Consider the following 19,288-nt stretch of genomic DNA (forward strand, 5'->3'; position numbering starts at 1 on the left):
GTTGAGCTTAGGAGACTCGGAAGTGGGTCATGATGAAAATACCAAGCTTTTGCCTGTCCAGGAGAGTAAGGCAACATGCCAGGTGACTGACATCCCCTGCCTCATTTAATCCTTGCAAGAATCTTATGAGCAGGGTTGTGCAATCTCATTATCTCAGTTTACAAAGGAGAAATTGAATCCAGAGACGTTAACTAACATGCTCAAAGCCCCACGGTGAGGGTGTGGCAGTGTTGGGATTTGACCCACGGTCTGATTCCAGCCTCTGGTCTGTCTTACATCATAGGACATAGCCACACAGTGGTAAGGCTGTGGGCTTAGGGGCAGCCTGTCTGGGCTCACAGTCCTACCTCCCACATGCTTTCTCACCCACCTTGAGCAAGACAAGCAACGTTTCCAAGTCTTCTTCTCACATATAAATGAGGCTAATAATAGTGTCCACTTCACAGTTACTCTCAGGGTTAAATGAGAATCTATATAAAGTTTCTCACACAGTGCTCTGCAGTATGTTAAGTATTCATAATTATTACTGTTATTTAGGAAAGAAGTAAAAGCTAACAGCCCAGTGTCCTGGTGCTGCAGCAGACCAAATAGTTATAACTGAAATTGGACCCCAGTTGGCCCCAGTTTAGGCATATTTCTCAATTTTCTTCTGTTAACCCCACTATAAAATAACTTGTCCATATATTATGCAGAGGAGGAAAACATTGAGAGAAAATTTGGTAACCTGACCAAAGGCAAATGTCTTGGACTTATTTGAAAACGTATCAGGCTTCTTTTGGTTACAAGTAATCGAATCCTAATTACAATGATCTTTAAATAAAGTGGGACTTACTGACTTACATAACCAAAAAAAGCAAGCATGGAGGTGGTCCCAGGCATGATTTGATTCAGGGCTTAACGTCATATCTCTGTCCTCTCTTTCAATTTCGCTTTAACCCTAGGGGAAAAGGATCCTCTCTCCCAGTCTCTAAATATACAGTCCCAGGGAAGTCCCATGATGGGCCTATTCTGGATCACATGCCCACACTGTGACCAGAGGCCTGGGGACTGTGACTGGCAGCCCAACCAGAGCTCAGAGTAGGGAAGGTAGTTCATTCAAAGGAATAAGAGTGTGTTCCAGAATAAGGGGAGAGGAGATGAAGGAAGAAAAATAAATGTCCTCTGGAGTATGGAGAGTGGGGTCCTGTGGAGAGTGTCAGGTGCACCCTAATGCTTAGTTAGCCATTCTTCTGGAATCCTCCAACTGGGATACAGCTGTGAAGCACTGCAGCTGGCTCTGGGGCTCAGGCAAGGAAGAGGTAGCACCACATTCACATACAGATATGATTAGATGAGGGTCTCCTTCTTGAAGGTGCGGTGACACACAGTGCAAAGCGGGGATACTAGGGGCAGCAGTGAATCTTCTGTGAGAGCGGGGACAAGTGGACCAAATAAGGAAAGGGTTACTCTGCCAGGAAAATTCCAGGCATGATGGAGCCATACTTTCAAACAGTAACAACGACTGTTATTTCCACCACCATTTTTGTAGCTCTTGCGCTGCGCTACACACTGCACAATTCCCATCTTGATCCTTATAACAGTCTTCGGTAATAGCTACTATGATTCCCACTATGAATGAAGGAGTCTGCCAGCTCCATAATCCTGTGATCATCTTTTCATACTGATCAAGTTGAGGATCTGGGATTTTATAGAAACCTTGTGTGACACACAGAGAGAGGGTCCCAAGTTGCTTGCACGCATGCCACAAGAGAATATAGGGCTTCCATGGGTTTCTACGAACATAAGGCTGAATGGTCCTTAAAACAAACGTGTATAGAATAAAGTTTACTGCTCCATTCTCTCATCTGCCATCTCTGGCTGGTTGGGTTTGATCAGCATAAGCTAATCCTGAACTAAAGCTCTATGGCCCAGCAACTTGGGCAGGGAAAGGATTGACATTTCATTTCCAAACTCACAGAAGCACAAAGAAAGAAATCTTTCAACTCCTTTGGTGAATTGCAGCCAATTCATGTGCAAAATCCCCATGTTGCTAAGAGTCTTTCTGGCTTCTTGTAAGATGACTGTCAACCACTCCAAATGGCTTTTTTTCCTCATTTTTCATTTGTTTCAGATGTACTGGGCAAGTCCCTAGATACCATACTGGCATTCAGTCTTTCCCTTTAGCCCCAAAAGAACATCCCAACACTTAATGGGTTGTATAAAATAGAATATTTAGATGAGCAATAGCTTCATGTGGGTAAAGGAATAGCAGCTTATGAGAAAAATTATCAGTGAAAAAAAAGTGTGGTGAGATAAAGCTAGAAATTTTAAAGTACCTTGATAGGAGTTCTGAAGCAAATGTCATTATAAGGAGCAGCACCTGCCAGGGGTCCACCACACTCTACAATGATTTTTTAACCTTGTTTTTAGAATAACGCCTCCCATCTATATATATCTTTATCTATCTCTCTCTCTCTCTCTCTCTCTATATATATATATATAGATATATATATAGATCTATATATATATAGATATATATATATAGATCTATATATATATCTATATATATATATATATAGAGAGAGAGAGAGAGAGAGAGAGAGAGAGTCTTGCTGTATTTTCTGGGCTGGAGGGCGGTGGCTTGCTGACTTCAGCTCCTGGGCTCAAGTGATCTTCCCACCTCAGTCTCTGGAGTAGTTGGAACTACGGGCATGCACCATTGTGCCTGGCTAATTTTTAAAGATTTTATTGTAGAGAAGGGGTCTTGCTCTGTTGCCCAGGCTGGTCTCAAACTCCTGGGCTCAAGCAATCCTGCCTCAGCCTCCCAAAGCATTGGGATTACAGGTGTGAGCCACCATGTCTGGCTCCTTTGGTGGAATTTTAATAAATTTTTTGCTACAGAATCATATTTATTTCTTACCACATTTATTTTTAAATAAATAGCATTCAGCTAATTTGCTTGTATTTAAGATAAGAAACTAAAGTGAACTGAAACAATTGCTGAATGGGTTATTTCTTTTTAGAAATGTTTATTTAAGATTACCAAAAAATTTAAGGAATTATGTGTTTTTGAAAAAGTTTAGACTGCATCAACTCTCTGCTATGAAAATAAGAGGGCATTAGGCTCCTATAGCCTCCCTTCTCCCATTCCCAATTTATTAGCTATCTTAGGATTTGTAATATTTATAATCTATATCTATATTGTGACTATAATTTCCAGTTTGATCTTGGTTCACCACCAGTTTTTTTTCTACCAGCTCATCCATCATTGAGTTATTTGGTTCATCTTTCCTATCAAATGGTTGCCTTAAGAAGTGCGCCTGGGTATTGTGTTCTGAGTTCTTACCTGCTTAAGAGAACTTGACATTGTATTTGACAACTTGTTTGGCAATAATACAGTTGAGTCATTATTTTTTCCTACTCAGAACTCTGGAAATACTACTCCATTGTTTCCTGTCATGGAATCCTGTGGAAAGGAAGTTTGAGGCCCCTTGGTGACTTGCTTTTTCTGCTTGGTGAGGAATTCTTTCTTCATTCTTTAGTTCAGGATCTTCATCAGGATATGTTTTGGTGTCAAGTGTTTTCTGTTGGATTTATGACAACATACTGCACTTTTTTGAGACGGAGTCTTGCTCTGCCGCCAGGGGTGCAGTGGCGCGATCTCGGCTCACTACAAACTCGGCCTCCCGAGTTCAAGCGATTCCCCGACCTCAGCCTCCGGAGTAGCTGGGACTACAGGCACACGCCACCATGCCCAGCTAGTTTTTTGTATTTTAGTAGAGACGGGGTTTCACCATGTTGACCAAGATGGTCTTGATCTCCCGACCTTGTGAGCTGCCTGCCTCGGCCTCCCAAAGTGTTGGGATCACAGTCATGAGCCACCATGCCCAGCCAGTGCATTCTTTTAATCTAAAGATTCACTCCTTCATTTTAGGAAAAATTGTATTTTATCTCCAAATACTTTTTTGGTTCCCTTTTATTTTTGGTCACCAATTACGCTTGTCAGAATATCGTGATACTCCTACAATTATCCTTTCAGGAATTCCTCGAATCTCTGTTTTTAAAATTCTTCATTCACTGCATCATCTCAAGCCTTTTCTTCTGTTATCAATTCCATTTTCAACCATGTTTCTTGCTATTTCTAATTCATTTGTTCTATATTTTAGTGACGTTTTCTTATCTCTGCCATCTGCCTTATCTCATTCTGTTGTTTCACCAGCTCCAGAGTGCTTGTTTTATTGAGTTCATGTTTTCTAAGTTCTCTGAGAGCACAACACACCTGTGGGAACTTTGGTTTCCTGGGCTAGCTTTTTTCCATATTGGTTTCATCTGTTTCCCACTCCACCCCACCCGCTTCCTGGCTGTAGCACACTCACATAGTTGCCAGGCCATCTTACTTAACATTTGCTCATGTTTAAGGTGAGCAGCTCTGTTCAGACCATGTATTTGTTTTCATACAGTGTCGGTGTATTCTCCTTGACATATTTCTCATCTTATTTGGCATGTATTTCTCTTCCCCTATAGGCTTGTGTTCTAATACTTTCCCAATGGATGACATTGAAAATATCTAACCACCAACATGACACAGACATTGAGTAGACAGAACAGAGGTTGGTCATAGCTCTGGGCCACGTTATTCCTGTAGTTGCTAGTCTGTGGGGTGATCTGGAGTAGGGGGCTTCTTGTGAGAGGGGCTGGGGTGGCTAGAACAGCATGAGACACTTGGATAAGTGATTCTTTCTGTCGTGGTGTGGAAGTATTTTGACATTTTAATAACCAGCACAGCCACATCAATGTGTACCAGCCAAATATGACCCCAGCCTGTTCACATCTTTATGTCTGTATGGAGAAGGAAGGAGCTGTGTATAGAGGCTTTTACTAGAGGACTGGACTCTGGTCTGTCTTCCAATACTTGCATTAATTCTTGAACCAGAGTGAATTCTGAATGGAGAGGAGACATATCTACTGTATGTACAGGGGACACAGCCTTTGGAATGTGGGTTTTTCTCCTAATTCAGGGATGAGCTAGATCCAGTCCCTAATTCATCCTCTGTTTTACTCATCTCTCACCAGCAAACTCCCTCCCACTACCCACCCTACAACATCCCCACTCAAAAGAAGGAAGAGATAAAGATACTCATCCTGCCCCTACACACCAATTAACTTTTCAAAACCTGAAATTTCAATGAGAGTTCTGCATCTTGCAAATTCCCCAATAGTTGGGGGGATTAGGAACTATTCTTTCTTACCAGAAAAATCTGGTCTTTTTGTTTGACTATTATCTTTTGAAGTTTAAGGCACAAGGACAAGGTTGGGCTCCTTCCATTGCCTGATTGCTAGTGAATTTTTTTAACTGAGTTTTACTTTTTGAATTTTTTATTTATTCTGGTTCTTTATGTTCAGCTTTAGGGGATGAAGGGTCTGTAATCTGGCCATATTTATCCGAAAAGATCCCACAGTATAATTTTAAAGGACTAAACCAGCAGCTCTGGAGGTTCTCACTCTGGGCTGCACATTAGAATCACTGGGGAGACTGTAACATCAGTGACAGGCGACATTCCTAAGCCTGATTTAAGTGGTCTGGGAAATGCCCAGATGTAAGTGAAGTTTTTTTTTTTTCTTATTTGCTTGTTTTTTGAGTCCTTCCAGTGACTCTACTGCACAAACAGGGTAAGAACCATGAGCTGAACTTTGCATTCTTATAGTCCATAATTTGATACATGTAAGAACCTATAAAATACAAACATTTTGCATGTGCATTAACAAAGACAAAATATAAAAAACACAAAAATTATTTATACTCTGAGTGGTCAGTCATTCAGAGTATTTCTTGAACAGCCAAGGAAGTAGGAGGGAATAGAAGTGTATAGTTTTGCTTCAAAAATATTTTTATCTAGCTGGCTAACACATCTGAAAGAATCACAAAGCACATTGGCAGTGACGCCCAACTCCTAAGACAGTTTAGGATTTCTACCACGGACAAGGAAGGCACTCTCAGGTGCAGGGCACATTGACTTGAAGGTAAAGTTCATGGTTTAATGAGAGAGGTGGCTACACCAATAACCAGAATATAACATCAATGAATTAGTCCAGTTACTTTGAGGTCACACTTCCCATCCCTAAGTTCTAATTCAGAAAGTATCATTTAGAAATGCAGGGGATGTTTAGAGGTAAAATCCATAGTGGAGACTGACTGAGTCTGGGAAGATTTTGAGGGGCTTCCAGGAATAAGAAAGAGAAAAGGGCATATCAAGTTTGTGAAGGGACTTAAAGCCTGACATAGAGTTATAGGGAGCATTTTCGGGTTTGGAAGGCCATGGCAAGTTGAAGAGCAGAGAATCCAGAGATCAACCTGTAGCTGTGCACATCAGTGGAGTATGGAGGCTGAGGCAGGCCTTGCTGACACAGCAGGTATAGTGAGGAAGTGAGAAAAGAGTTCAGAGTGTGTGGCTTTCTTCCCTGAGAGGCTAGAATAATGATGACTCAACTGACTTGGATGGAAAAGCTTTAGGTGCAACCAACTTTGGCTTTGGAGTTTCAGGTGAAGGTAGGGTATCTAAGGGCTGATCAGGAGGCAGGTGTGTCTAGATTGGTGTTCTGAGACCACAGCCCAGGTGAGTGACCTGCGCCTGAAGTATAATTGAAGGGTTATCTGTAGGGAGGGGAGCAGAGAGCCAGGTCTAAATCAGGACAAAGTGGAGAATCCTCTCATCTGCCCCAGTGATCCACAGAACTCTGGGGAAGAAGATTGGTCACTGAAGCACAATGATCAGGGGAAAGGGAGGATGAGGGAATTCACTGTCTAAGGTGATCTCATAAAAGACTCTGAAGCAGGATTTGACTTCACAATTTCTAAAAAACCTTTCCAACGAACTGGACTCTCAAGCCAAAGTAAAAGGTCCTAAAACTGGCCATGAACAAGTGTCAGCAAAGATGTGACAACTTTGTTCTCTGAGGATGATGCATTCATATGGCAAACCATCCCAAACATGATCTGTGTCCTCAGTCCTGATGTCAGAACATCATCGTTCATCAATTCTCCAAGCCTGAACCACAGTGCTCCAAAGGTGGTTATCTCCATTTCGTGCCTCTGGAGAGAAGGACAATGCTAACAGCAGTGGCAGGATGTGTGTGAATGCATGTGGACACACACATAGGACATGTGCTCCTATCATAAAAGAGCATTTCTTCTAACCTACCCACAGGAGTGTAAGAACAAATACAAATATCAACTCTAGGGTCATGCTATTCCTTCTTGCTCTTTTGGTTTCTCTACTATAACACAGATGAGCACAGATATTACAGGTTTGTCTAGGTTATCATAGAGTGATGGTAGAACAGAAAATGCACCAGTACTTGCAGATTCTGGAGTTAACAGCAAGTGGCATGCACAGCCATACTCCCTTCTCCTCAGCTGGACCCTCATGACCACAAGGCAGCTGTACTCCTCTATCCACTGGAAGTTGGGACAGACATCCAAACATGTTCTAAAACCAGCTCTGTTCATCCTCTAGATGGCAGAGGGTACAAGCACCCCAGAGGGTACAGCTGAAGAACAGAAATGAACTCCCTTCATATAGCTCCCACCTGAGCACACTCCTCCACGTAGGCACAGAGAGGCCAGAGGTAGATAGTCCTTACGAAGCCTGCTCCAGTGGTATGGATATTTCAGATTTATAAGAAGCCATTATGAAAAACATCCTTGGGTTCAGTGGGGTACTACTCATAACTTAGAATAAGCAAAGTCCATACAGACTGACTTCAGGCCTGAAAGGCACTTCCATTCTTACACAGCGAGAAGGATGGTCATGGTGATTCCTCAACATCTCATTTGGGTTTGCTTTAAGATTTGCCTATATTCAGTGTGGAATGATAGATGAGCTTGTCATAGTGATCATTTCAAGGGATAGTAGCCCATTAAAATTAGTGCAAGTAAAAAGGTCAAGGCGGTGTATTGTAAAGGTACAGGTTTCTCAAGAAGAGGAACTTTAGGGCAAGGAACAAGGGCCTCCAGAGAGCTGGAACTAGGAAAGGGAAACCAGCCTTCAAGGAAACTTTGCTGGTGTCCTTGGCTACGACATGATTCTGCATCAGTGCTTCTCAGTGTGCCTATACCATTCTTCCTCTCTACCAGCTTTTTCTTCTTCCTTCTCTTGCACATGGCCCAACATGGCCACCCCAGCCCCAACTCTACTTGACCCTTTTGGTCAAGCACCTACCACGCAACACTTCTGTTTCTCTCTTCTTTCAATCCCCCCCATTCTCAATTCTAATGGACTCTGCTGTTGTGTTTAAAGAGGTGGCTGGAGAGGGCTCAAGTGGGCAATAGTGGGAAGATTCCCTGAGAAGGAGGTAGACAGGATAGCTCTCTAATGCCAGTCATACATATCTGTAGGTATCCTAATATCCACAAACAAGTCTATGAGAAGGAAAACATGACAGGTTCAACACTACTTTGGCATCAAGTGATTTAGGCAACAAAGTGTCTCTTACTGATGTCATCTAATTAAACACACAGCCACTGAAACATTATGCTTAGCAAATTAATCTACTAATTGTCGTGCATCTAGTGTCTCTGAAAACAGAATTAAACCAAGTCAAAGAACACAGCTACCTCTGAAAGGAGCCAGTCTTTCTCGAATGCTTAAAACACCCAGGGCAAGGCCATTCCAGAGGCTGTCTGATGCTTCAAAATGGCCTTTTGTTTAGGTTTTAAGAAATTTCATAAAAACTGTAGAAACTGGGGCTGGGCACGGTGGCTCAAGTTGTAATCTCACTTTGAGAGACCGAGGCGGGTGGATCACTTGAGGCCAGAGGCTCAAGAGCAGCGTGGGCAACATGGTGAAACCCCATCTCTACTAAAATTACAAGCCAGACATGATAGTGCACGCCTGTAATCCCAGCTACTCATGAGGCTGAAGCATGCATGAGAATCCCTTGAACCCAGGAAGTGGAGGTTGCAATAAGTTCATATTGTGCCACTGCACTCCAGACTAGGTGACAGAGCAAGACTGTCTCAAAAAAAAAAAAAAGATTTTGGAGTTTGGCTGCCTGGATTTGTAGCCTGGCTCTCTTCCTCCTAGCTGTGGGATCTTAGGCAAGGGGCTTCCCCAATATTTGCCTCAGTTTTCCCATCTGTAACCTGAGAATAACAACAGTATCTGCCTTATGGACTTATTAGGAGGATGAAATGTGCTTATATTTTTAAAGGACTTGGATTGATACCCAGCAAGTCATGTGTGTTCCATAAATTATACACTTCTTACTGACATATTCAATTAGGCAGAAAACCACACAAAAATCTTTAAGAACTTGATAAAATACTTTAAAAATAAGTTTATTATAACTAACGAATATAAAATCTGACAGGTATTTTTAAACATTTTTGCAAAAAAAGTAAAACCCTCCCCTGCCCCCCTTCCCTACAAGATACAGAATAAGGACTTGGACAGAGAAACAATACAAACCTCAACATGAAACTGTCATTCATCAGTTGGTCCTAAAAGGCTCCAACATATTCTATTCTAAGTAAAGGTCCATTAAATTAAGAAGTTAACAAGCCACTTGACACTTCTGTAGTTTAACTTGCTTTCTACTCTGATTATGATGCTCATTCAAAATGCTGAGGGACAAGAACAAGTAACGTTAAGACTGCACGAGACAGATATTCAAAGTGCATAAATCTATGAAACCACATTCATAAGAATACTAGGAGTGGAATTAAACAGTGACTAAAAAAATTAATCCAAGGAAATCTATGTACATTTTAGCCTTTGGCATCTGGTCTATCATATTTCTTCTTTATGTAGACATTAATTTGTTAAATCTATTAGCCAGATTAAATTTATCTGAACACATTTCTCATCTGACATAGATTGTCCACAGCCGATTTCACATGAGGTAGTTGGGCTGTTTAATGACATTCTAGTGAAATTTGCATGATACATGGGAATCATACATTAAACATGCCATGGAACTGGTTCATAGCCTTCTGGGAAACAGCAGAAATACTTCTAGAGCATCCTTCCTATCAACACTGACTCCACATACACCTATAAATAGACACGCATACACAGGAGTCTGTGTGGTAAGATCGACTTTGTAAGGGGTATCGGCCATCCCAGGGTGGTTTCTGTTTGTAAGGTACAGGGAGGAAATACTGGCCACACTTTAAAATATATGAAATATTTAGAACAAGCAGGATACTATTCTTACATTCTCACATAGATTAGCTGAAAACATTTCTTCACTCAGGAACAGGAGTGATTAACATGGGAAACAAAGAATTTTGAAGCCTTTTGCATTACAGAGTAGTGGTATGTTTTTTCCTTTTAATTAAAGGCTATATAAAAACAGCAGAGGAGAAAGATCAATGCATGCATCAACTGTACCAGAGAGGCACTGTTAATGACTGTTTAATCATGCCCTGGAGTGCCTGAATGCAGCAGTGCAATGAGAAATCATGCAAACAGTCACTGTATACAGGACTATTGACTGTCTGAGACAGGATGGGAATTGGGAACATTTACAGGGAAGGTCTAGTAAACAGTACATTTATGGAATTGCTGAAAGAACGCCTAATGACCTTGTAATACAGATAAACGGTCTTAAAATACCATTAGACAGCTAGTGAATTGTTTTTATGAAATTACTATGAAACCCCTGAGTAAGCAACTGCAGATTACAAGGGGACATACAGAAGTAGAACATATTTCTAATGAAAACATCCTATATACAATTCATAGGAACACAAATGTACTATACATCATGAAGCTTGTGTAGAGACCTTACGAGATCACAAAGACCATCTGAAGTCAGGCCCTCTAAGACCAAATACATTAGCTCAGCTGACAGAACAATGGTTGAAAATATATTTTACTTATAAATTCTACATCTAAAAATTTTTAAATTTAAAAAAGGTTGATAGATTATCTTAAAAAAAGAAATGAAACATGAGGATGGGAGAGCTGAATAGTTGTAAAACCTGTGACTAAAGTCAGAGCAACTGATTTTAATCAATGATTAAGAAATGCACCATTATATAACCAAGTTCTTGTAGGACATGGTAGTTTAGTAGGAAAAAAAAACTTGAAATTTTCCTCCAGAAAGTTCCCCAAATGCCTTGTATCATTGTCTATTGCTCATTACCCTCTGACTCCATAGCCTTATCTGATATTTCTCCATATGTTTAATTTTCACAATCAGACTAAGTTTCCTTTAAAAAAAAAAATCTCTTACTTCAGCTCTTTCCCTCACTTCCAATTTAGTGAAGAAAAATGTACTTTACTTATTTGGTCCCTATCACATATTTCTAATTGAAAACACTTTTCTGAAAATATAAAGTTGAAAGCATCAACTTTTTGTTAATATATATGGAAAGCAATAATCAAAAGGAGAAGAGTGCAGATTTTTCCAGCTGCACTCCCCTAATAGATCATCTTTCTTAGGTGCCCCATGTCATGTCATTCACCTGCTTTCAGCTACAAATGGGAATATGGGCTCCTTCTTAAGAAGCTCTTGCAATCTGGAACTGAATTCCCACTGACTGGGCACCTAGCCCTGGACTAGGTTGGTGCCAGATGCTCTACATATGTGCTAGAAGATGCTCCTGAGAAATGGGGCAGAACAAACATAAGCAGGGGTAGATTTGGTGTGCTGATGGCGATACCACTGGCAACTTTCAGTAGCAAAGAGAGAAAAGCAACAAGGCTGGACTATGGAGTTCTGAAATTCCTCATCACGGAATATGACATTGGGGGATGTTTAATAATCAAAATGACATGCAAATAATGACGAGAAGGTGCCTCAAGCCACTACTTATAGATCCTAATGAGTACTACCCTTCAAAGTCAATGTCTTGGGCCCACAGGCTCAACATTCTGTGAGAGCTCCTCTTCTGGAACTCCTTTCAGAGCTACATCAGGAGCCAGTGAGAAAATCATCTCCTCCTCTTAGTTATCATTTGGTTTCACTCCCAAAAGGGATCTCTCCAATTTAACATTTTTCACCAGCATTAACTATAAGGAATCTGACTTCCTTTCAAAAGTCAAGAGACTTGCCATCATTGAAAATATTTTGCTTAATTCAACAAATACACCCTGATCCCTTCAAAGTGTAAATACTGGTTTCTACTGTGGGGAGAAGTGCAGGCATGATGAAATTGTGTGTGTGGAAATGTCTCGTAAGAGGGGTTAGCCTAATGTTACTTATTCGTGTCTAATAATATCGAGTAGACCAATTTCCTTTTCCTTCTGGTTCTCTCTAAAGGTTATGCTAGAAAAATAATCCTAAAAATGCTTTGAGCAGTGAGAGCAGGGTGATTACTCTGCCAACAAAATACTAGTTTTCTCACCTCCTCTCACAGTAATGTTGAAAGCAAACTTAGGTGTCCCAGCAGTCTTGAAGGGCTATGGAGAGAAAGCTTTAAGCATCTTTTCTCATTGTCCCCTTCTTGGAAAGTGACTACATATCAGCACAAATTATGACTTTAACTAAAACAGAGAAGCAAATACTGTAGATGTAGGAGGAAGTTCTGACTATGCCAAGGTTCAGGTTAAGCTGAATTTATTGTTTAGTATTAGGTTCAATTTCTAGATATTTTTATTTAAAGATCCTCAGTTCCTTAAGCAAACTTTTATACATCTTAAGCAAACTTTTATATATCTTAGACAAACTTAATATGCTCCAGTGGGGAAAACACCTATTAAAAACATATCACCCTCTTTCTACAGATGTGAAAAAGGGTAACTGGAAAATGTAACTTACTCAAGCTTTTCTGTCTGATCTGGGTTCTCAATGATCCCAGAGAATATTAAACCCCTCGTTCCCAGCAAATTGAGTCATGCACACCTAGGCACTACCTATGCAAAAGCAAAATGGCCATGCTGAGCAGCTTTCCTTTTGAGTGTATTTGGAGCCTCAGTGGCAAACCTGAGGTATTTTAAGAGTGCTACCTCTCCAAGAGACCACAGAGTTCACCTGAGGTGATAGGGAGCACCAGCAGTTGTTTAGAATGATCACGCTGCACAAGTCTAACAACCACCTGGTAGCATCCCCTCTATGGGCACAATGCCTAAAACATCCTCATTCAAAGTACAAGCAAAAATTGGCTGCTTTTTCTTTTTCCCTTTTAGGAGGCTATGTCAAGGGCAGGGACTATCCCTGAGTCCTGCCATGATATTCATACCAATCAGAAAAGGAGATCCATACTCACTGCTCATGAGAGTGGTAGGGAAATAATACACACATATCTTGGCAAAATACAAAATAAATAATCAACATCATTTTAATACCCCCCTTCTCCCTAGCCTTAAAACATGTGATGTTGATTTTTGAAGTTTAAGTATTTTCCAGAAGTCTTTATGTGGGCAAAATGCCTAATTAATTTGAGCTAAATAAATGTTCATTTGTTTAAAGACAGACAAAAGGCAAAACCAATACCCCTCCCTACATAAGCTTCTTGACTCAAGAGAGAATTCTCTCCATCCTAGAGATCCACAGTAGGAACAGCATCATATAGAGATGATGCTCAACTCAACCAAGCCTCTCAAAGGACCTGCTACCCTGGGTAACTACCTTATGCTGCAACTTCCCTTCCTGTTACTAGAAAGCAGCAGCCTCTAACGGGAAAGGTACTCATGGCTTCTCTCCTATGCACACTCGAAGCAGCATGGTCTACTGAGACCAGGGCCAGGGTTGGGGCATCACACTGTGCAGAAGAACGCCCACACAACATTGTTTTATGAAATACTTATGTCTCATCTTTGAACTATGACACTGTCCCAAAGCTTTTGAGATTGATGAACAGCTGCATTTTGCCTGCTCTGCACTTTTGGTGATTAAACCAAGACTGACTGGTTCAGAGCCATGGCCCCTGAATGCAATGCCAAGGCCTACTGGCTGGGTGTCAATGCTGGCTCAATTTAGAATATTGCTGAGTAAACTTGCTCCACTTCTCACTCTCCGTTTAGCTATTTTATTTAAATGGCAGCCTCCTCCTCTTTGAAAAAAAGGATGTGTCATTTGGTTGAAGGAAACTGGGAATTCTATAAACTAGAATTTAATCTAGTTGCTCTTCAATACTGCGTGCAGAAGAATCATGTGTAAAGTTTATCGAAATGCAGATTCCTATGGCCCACCACCTAGATTCTGGTTCTTTAGGTCAAAATAAGGCCTGGGAATCTGCTGTTTGAATAAGCACTCCATATGACTTTGATACAGAGGCAGTCCAGGTCACACTTGGAAATTACCTGGCTCTTCTACTTATAAACTATGTGACTGTGAACAGATCCCTCAACTTCTAAACCTTGCTTTTGAAGTGGGGTAATAATCCCTTTGAGTATCATTCCTTGTGATGTCCCATTGAGATAATGCATGGAGAACATGTTGGTACATGGTAGGTAGTTGGGAGGTGTCATCTCAAACGAGCTGTCCCACCTCTCCCATATTCTCCCCTCCAGCTTGGGGTTAGGGCACACCATTAATCTCAGAGCAGCAGTCTCATGCCTCTCAACAAGGATGGGACTCCTGTCCATGTCTTCTTCACCTCCCAAAATTTCATGGTCATGTGAATGCCCGAAACATTTTTACTTTACAGGCCCTTATCACTGACAGAGTTACAGTGAAGAGGGTCCACTGAAGAGCATCTAGGAACAGCAAACTCCACACAGCTTCAACAAAGCGGCTTATACTACCTCCAAGTGTCTAGTCTAATTCTAAGTTGGCTGAAACAATGGCTATGAATTATAGTACTTAATACGAAACCTGCTGATTTTCAGCTTGGGTTTGGGTTCATTAAAACTAAAACCTAAAAACAATACACAGTAACAGCAAATTCATTTGTTAAATCTGCTCTTATAACTTGCTGTTCAAGTCTATAACAGCTTATCATTTGGTATCCAGTAGGCCTGCTGAACTGAAATATATAGCACCTTGATCTTTAAATACACAAAACACATATGCATTTTTAAAAATTATATATAAAAGCACTGGGTTTGCCTCCTCCTGTCCATCCCCCCAAGTGAAGGGGTTGGAGAGGGCTGAGGCTGTTGCTGGAAATTAAGTAGGGCAACACAACACTTTAGCACTTTATTCCCTGAAGTTAGGAGGTGCTGCCCAGCAGCCATCATACCACCTCATCAGATTCCAGCCCGTGGACCTCATATAAAGTGTCCAGTATGGCCAGCTGCTTCTCCATGGCAGGGAGGTAAAGGCTGAGGTCCCTCTGCATCCCAATACTGAAAGCTTCTTTCTGGTGGTCACCTTCCTTTATAGTTAACGCGGACACAAAATCTTCATAGGATGGAGCTGCCCTTAAAGCTAACTGCAAAAGAATCACCCATGAATATCTGCATCAGGTCTGTCTCTCACACACATATTTTTATGCATGTGTACATGCGCCCCATACTTTCACACATACAAACAGCTGAGAAGAGAAAGAGTAAAGAAATACGACTACCTTTCTAATTTGTGGACTCTCTAGAATTATGTTTCTAAGGACCAATTCAAATAACTTTAAGGCTGGAAAAAACAAGTATGTACTTGGGGCCACCTTCAAGATAAATAATGCTATCACATCAGGGAATGCAGAGAGAAAGAGTTTGAAAAAAGGTCTCTTCTGATCCACAGTGTGATTCAGACTATTGCCCTCAAATCCTCAGAATCTATATGCATGTTGCCATCATGGTCTTTATTCCCACATGGCCAGTCTTCCAGGGCACCTCATTCTTTTATTTGTGTTTCATCTCCATATACATTTCTTTGCATATCTTCTATTTGCCCCCATATGAACAATATTTCCTTTGTGCTCTTTAATACTTTCTAGAAAGGAAGAGAAATAACATTTGTTGTCTGCCTGTGCACAGCTGCTTTAACATAGTTTATTCTAGTTAATCTTTATAAGACCCCTGTATAGTTTTTATCTCTATTTTATATATAAACGTCATATAGCTAATGAGTGCCAGGGCTAGGATCTGAACTTGGATCATCTCTGTGTGTTTCAACCACACCACCATACTATGCCACTTCCCTAACAGATTTCCTAGGCTCCTTATCCTTTTCTTCCTTTGCGGACCAATATTCCCTAAGCTTGCTAAAATCTGTTTTCTGGCATTCACTAGATCTCAGCAGAGGCTTTTTGGAGAATCTTGAAGTATCACTCCACAGGTGCTTTTCTGATCTGCCTTATATCTTGAAAGTCTGAGAATAAACCCTCCCATTTTTGCAGTAAGAGAGTAACTCGCATTAACATACAGTGGCTAAAGCACAGACTTAGATAAAGCAGACCTGGACTTGAATCTCTTTCATATACTAGAGTTTGAGGAATTTATGCAAAGTGCTTAACTTCCTAGAATCTCAGTTTCCTTATTTATAGAAGAAGACTAATACAACTTTCCTTATTTTAAGAATTAATGGGATATGTAGGAAGTGTTTAGCCCACTGCCTGGCACATGATAAATACTTAGATAATGGTAAAAGTACAAGGGAATGGGAAAACTGAAAATGAAGAGAAGGCAGTTATCCAAAAACATAATTCAAGAAAATCTCCCAGAACTGGAGGATAGGAGTCTCCAGATTTAAAGACCTAACCAAGTGCTCAACATAATGAATGATAAAGACCTAAAGGGCACATCATGAAATTTCAGAATGTGGGATAAAGTAAACATTCTAAAACATCTCGAAGGTGACAAGGAACAGATTATATGTAATCTATATGTCAAGCACTTAAAATAACATCTAGTTCATGTTAAGTGCTCAAAACTGTAAGCTGTGGTTGTAGCTCTTGGTATTCAACACAGCAGTTCTACTTCTAAGAACCTATTTTGAAGAAGTAAGAGTTTTAGTTAAAAATGCATATAAACAGTACTGTTTTATTTCCAACTTGTTTTATTCTAATTTATTCATCATTCCTATGATACCAGATTTTACAATAGTAATAGTGGAAGCTGGAGGACAATAGAGGAATACCTTCAAAATTTGGAGGGAATTTATTTACCTAGAATTCTATACTCAGCCATCAGCACTCTAGATAAAAAAGAGGGAGAATCAATAAGAGAGTTCAACTGTCTAGTCTGATTGAAGAGAAATCAAAAAGGTCAAATGAAGGCTAGTTAGTGACCAAGATGGAGGTAGCCATGTTGCTTGAAATGGGTATTAGCTCAGTAGAGTATAACTGCTGGAAGATCAAAAGGTCAGTATTTGGCTGATAAATGAGTCAAATTCCTTGGAGGTAAACAATGTCTCCCTCAGCAACTGAGATTAGTTAACATGAATTTGGCTCTGCAAGTTAGCGTGTTAGAAAACTCATAAACCTTCCAAAGTAGGGATGACTTGGAGAGTAATAGAAGAGAGGGTGAAAGGGCCAACATAGCTATAGACTTAACTCTTCTATTGATAAGGCTGTTCCCAAATGCATCACATAATTTATTTTCTTAAAAACCAGCACCTTTAAAAATTATTGGCAATAATATTTAAAGCCTTCAAGATGTTTTTACTCTACAACCTTGGGTATATTACTTCCCTGCTTTGTGTCTCATGTTTCTCTGTCTATAAGCAGGGAAAATCATGGAATTTATCTCAGAGTTATGAGACTCAGAAATTTATATATGTCAAGCACTTAAAAGAACATCTTGTGCATGTTAAGTGCTCAAAATTGTAAACTGTGGTTGTAGTTCTTGATATTCAACACAGCAGTTCTACTTCTAGGAACCTATTTTGAGGAAATCAGAGTTTTAGTCAAAAATGCATATAAACAGATGCTGTTTTATTCTAAACTTAGAGCAGCTTAAGTCTCTGATACAGAGGACTAAGCAAATAAATTATGACATCTCCATACTAGGAAAATATTATACAGTCACTAAAAATGTGTTTTTTTCAAAGACTCTTTTATGGCATTTAAAAATGATCACGATAGAATCTATTCAGTTGGGGGGATATAAAATTATACTACAAGCTAAAAGTACATTTTTTCTACTGTTAAGAGTGCCTGCTACACAACAGGTGTCCAATAGCTACATGGTAGCTATTATGATTATAAACAGTGTATTGAAGGTAAAGGTAAACAGTTTGTAACTCCATTTGGTCAAGCACCTATTTCAGTGAACAGTGAGTGGGATATGGAGCTTTAATCTCCATGCTTTCAAAAAATATTTCATTTTCACTAGTATTTGATTTCTTGCACTGTACATTCTTCCCACTTTACTGGCCTCCTAATAAAGCATGACCTAAACAGTTCTTTCTTTAGGCAAACTATGTATCCTTTACATCAGTAAAAAATATCATCTGCAAGGCTACTTTATTCCCCAACCTTCCAAAGAATGTGAGTGCATTCTATGAGGTTTTCTGGTATACAACTGCATGATTGACTTTTCATGACTAGATTTGACTAAGACTGACCTTTCCCTGGATAAGAAGAATCAAAGAGTGTTAATGCTGACATAAAGGAGCCAACTACTACTGCTGTTTTATAAAGCAGGTTAAGTAATTTCCCCAGGAGACTAAGAGTCTCAGGTTTGTGTTCTTCCTAGTTAAACATGCTGGGAAGAAGCAGGTGGTGGGTAATCACAGCCAAAACACATGAATACAAACACCTTCACAATGAAAATAACTGGCTAAGAAGAGATTTCTAGCCCTAGCCACTGGCACACCCAATACAGTTAATATTCAAAGACAAAATTCAATTAGGGGGAAAAAAAATCAACTAAGACCTAAGAATTAAAAGTACTGAATACAATGGGCAGCAGAGGGAGCTATAAGGTTGACTTCATCACCTGAATGATTATTTCCCTTCAATGATAGGTATTTAGGATAGCTGCTTCCTACCTACTTCTGCTAGGATACTTAGGCTTTTTAAACTACCTTATCAGAAAAGCAACCACTTGGGAGGCAAATCTTCCCAAGGTCATTAGAATTGGCTGGGGTAATTAGAATTGGCTAGGGTAAAGCATCAAATCTCTTATTCATATTTCTTTTACAGTCTTTGCTATTCTAGACACTTTTTATTGCTGACATTTTCACACACCAAAGGCCTATAAATGTAAATGAAATAAATAACATTTTGTTCTTATTCTCAAAAACAAAGCAAACAGAAACACACACACACACACACACACACACACACACACACACACACACCCTTGTTTCTGACAATAATAACTAGATAAATAACCGAATAAGAAGAGATTTCTAGCCCTAGCCACTGGCACACCCAATACAGTTAATATTAGGAGACAGAGGATCACTTACCGCAAAAACCCCTCGAACTACCCAGCCATGGTGTTGCCGCAATGTTTTACCATATGCGTTATCTTGA

General features: G+C 40.1%; 1 protein-coding gene across 31 annotated transcripts in view; it reads right to left on the reverse strand.

Moving 5' to 3' along the window:
• The window catches only part of PLEKHA8 (pleckstrin homology domain containing A8), a 99,132-nt gene that overhangs the window by 31,330 nt on the left and 48,514 nt on the right, over positions 1-19,288 (reverse strand). For 9 of the 31 annotated variants that reach the window (XR_001106678.2, XR_010344084.1, XR_010344085.1 and 6 more), the window contains exon 13: positions 19,222-19,283. The exons of 18 other annotated variants lie outside the window; for them this stretch is intronic. Coding sequence is in view for 8 of the 13 variants with exons in the window: in XM_064380501.1 (XP_064236571.1) it covers positions 19,222-19,283 (62 nt within the window). In the remaining 5 variants the exon portion in view is untranslated. 4 more of the 31 variants (XM_012447751.2, XR_010344082.1, XM_012447753.2 and 1 more) reach the window with 4 other exon arrangements.

The sequence above is a fragment of the Aotus nancymaae genome, unplaced genomic scaffold, assembly GCF_030222135.1.
Source record: "Aotus nancymaae isolate 86718 unplaced genomic scaffold, 86718_ANA_hifiasm-v0.15.2.pri h1tg000025l, whole genome shotgun sequence".
Classification (NCBI taxonomy): Eukaryota; Metazoa; Chordata; class Mammalia; order Primates; family Aotidae; genus Aotus; species Aotus nancymaae.